The sequence below is a fragment of the Apaloderma vittatum genome, unplaced genomic scaffold (genome assembly GCF_000703405.1).
Source record: "Apaloderma vittatum isolate BGI_N311 unplaced genomic scaffold, ASM70340v1 scaffold25049, whole genome shotgun sequence".
NCBI lineage: Eukaryota > Metazoa > Chordata > Aves > Trogoniformes > Trogonidae > Apaloderma > Apaloderma vittatum.
In genome coordinates this window covers 278-1,224 of record NW_009737363.1, presented here as the reverse complement: position 1 = coordinate 1,224, position 947 = coordinate 278, and the positions used below count along the sequence as shown (strand labels likewise).

Sequence of the window (947 nt, the reverse complement as noted above, 5' to 3'; positions counted from 1 at the left end):
GAAACTTGCTTGTGTTTTTTTTTTTATCAGGGTGAGAATCCTTTCACGGATGACCCAGAAGAAAAAGAGGAGCACGAGGAAGGAGAAGGGGGATCCAGCGGGAATGTCGAGGAAGGAACGGCGGAAGGAGCGGATGAAAACAAGGACGAGGAGGAAAACGCGGAAGAAGAAAACCCAGAAGAGGAAAATCTAGAAGAGGGAAATGCAGAGGAGGAAAATTTAGACGGGGAAAGCAAAGAGAACCCAGAAGGAGCCGGAAATGAGGAGGAGCAAGAAGAAAGAGGGACAGAACGGGAGGCGCAAGCTCCAAGCGAGGCGGAGCCGGCCGCCGCGGGGGCTGAGCAGACGTCCCCGAAGGAGGAGCACGAGGAAGAGGAGCCGCAGCCCCGGGCAGGTGCGGAGGCGGAAGACGGGGAGGAAGAAAGCGAAGAAGCCGCCGCGGCGCGACAGGAGGGAGAGGCTGATGTCTGAGAGACCTGACGTTCTGTCGGTTTTGGTTTTCAATTGGGATTTTTTTTTAAAAAAAAACACAAAACAAACCCCCCTGTATCGTATCTGTGAATTCCACGTTTCGTTCTACAAAACTCCTGTAGCCAGTGGAAGCCTGTAAAGTGATTTTATTTTTTTTTTTCTGGAAAATGGAGGAATTTTTTTTTTTCACCAAATTCCAGTAGCTAGATTTCGTGAGGTCTCCGTTTTTTTTTGTTTTGTTTTGTTTTTTTACGGTGGCTTCGTGCTAGGAGAATTTCCTTTTCAGCATGTGTGCGAACCGGCGCTACTTCACAATCTGGCAAAGGAAACCTCGTCCCCCTCCCTCACCCATCTCAAATCGAAACTTTTCTATATTTAACTCCAATGTGGTTTTGTCCCTTTTTCGCCTGTCTTGTCTGAAAACGTCTGACTTTTGGGTCTGGGTAATTTTTTTCATTTCAGCAGCGTCCGCTGTT

The 947-nt window shown here is 48.4% G+C and overlaps 1 protein-coding gene across 1 annotated transcript in view; it reads left to right on the top strand.

Annotated features, from left to right (window-relative positions):
• The window catches only part of LOC104279869 (A-kinase anchor protein 8-like), a gene marked incomplete at its 5' end in the record, with an annotated part of 3,777 nt that extends 3,306 nt beyond the window's left edge, over positions 1-471 (top strand). The window contains 1 exon segment of the mRNA XM_009877306.1: positions 20-471. Within this exon segment, the coding sequence (XP_009875608.1) occupies positions 20-471 (452 nt within the window).
• Between the last annotated feature and the right edge of the window lie 476 nt (positions 472-947).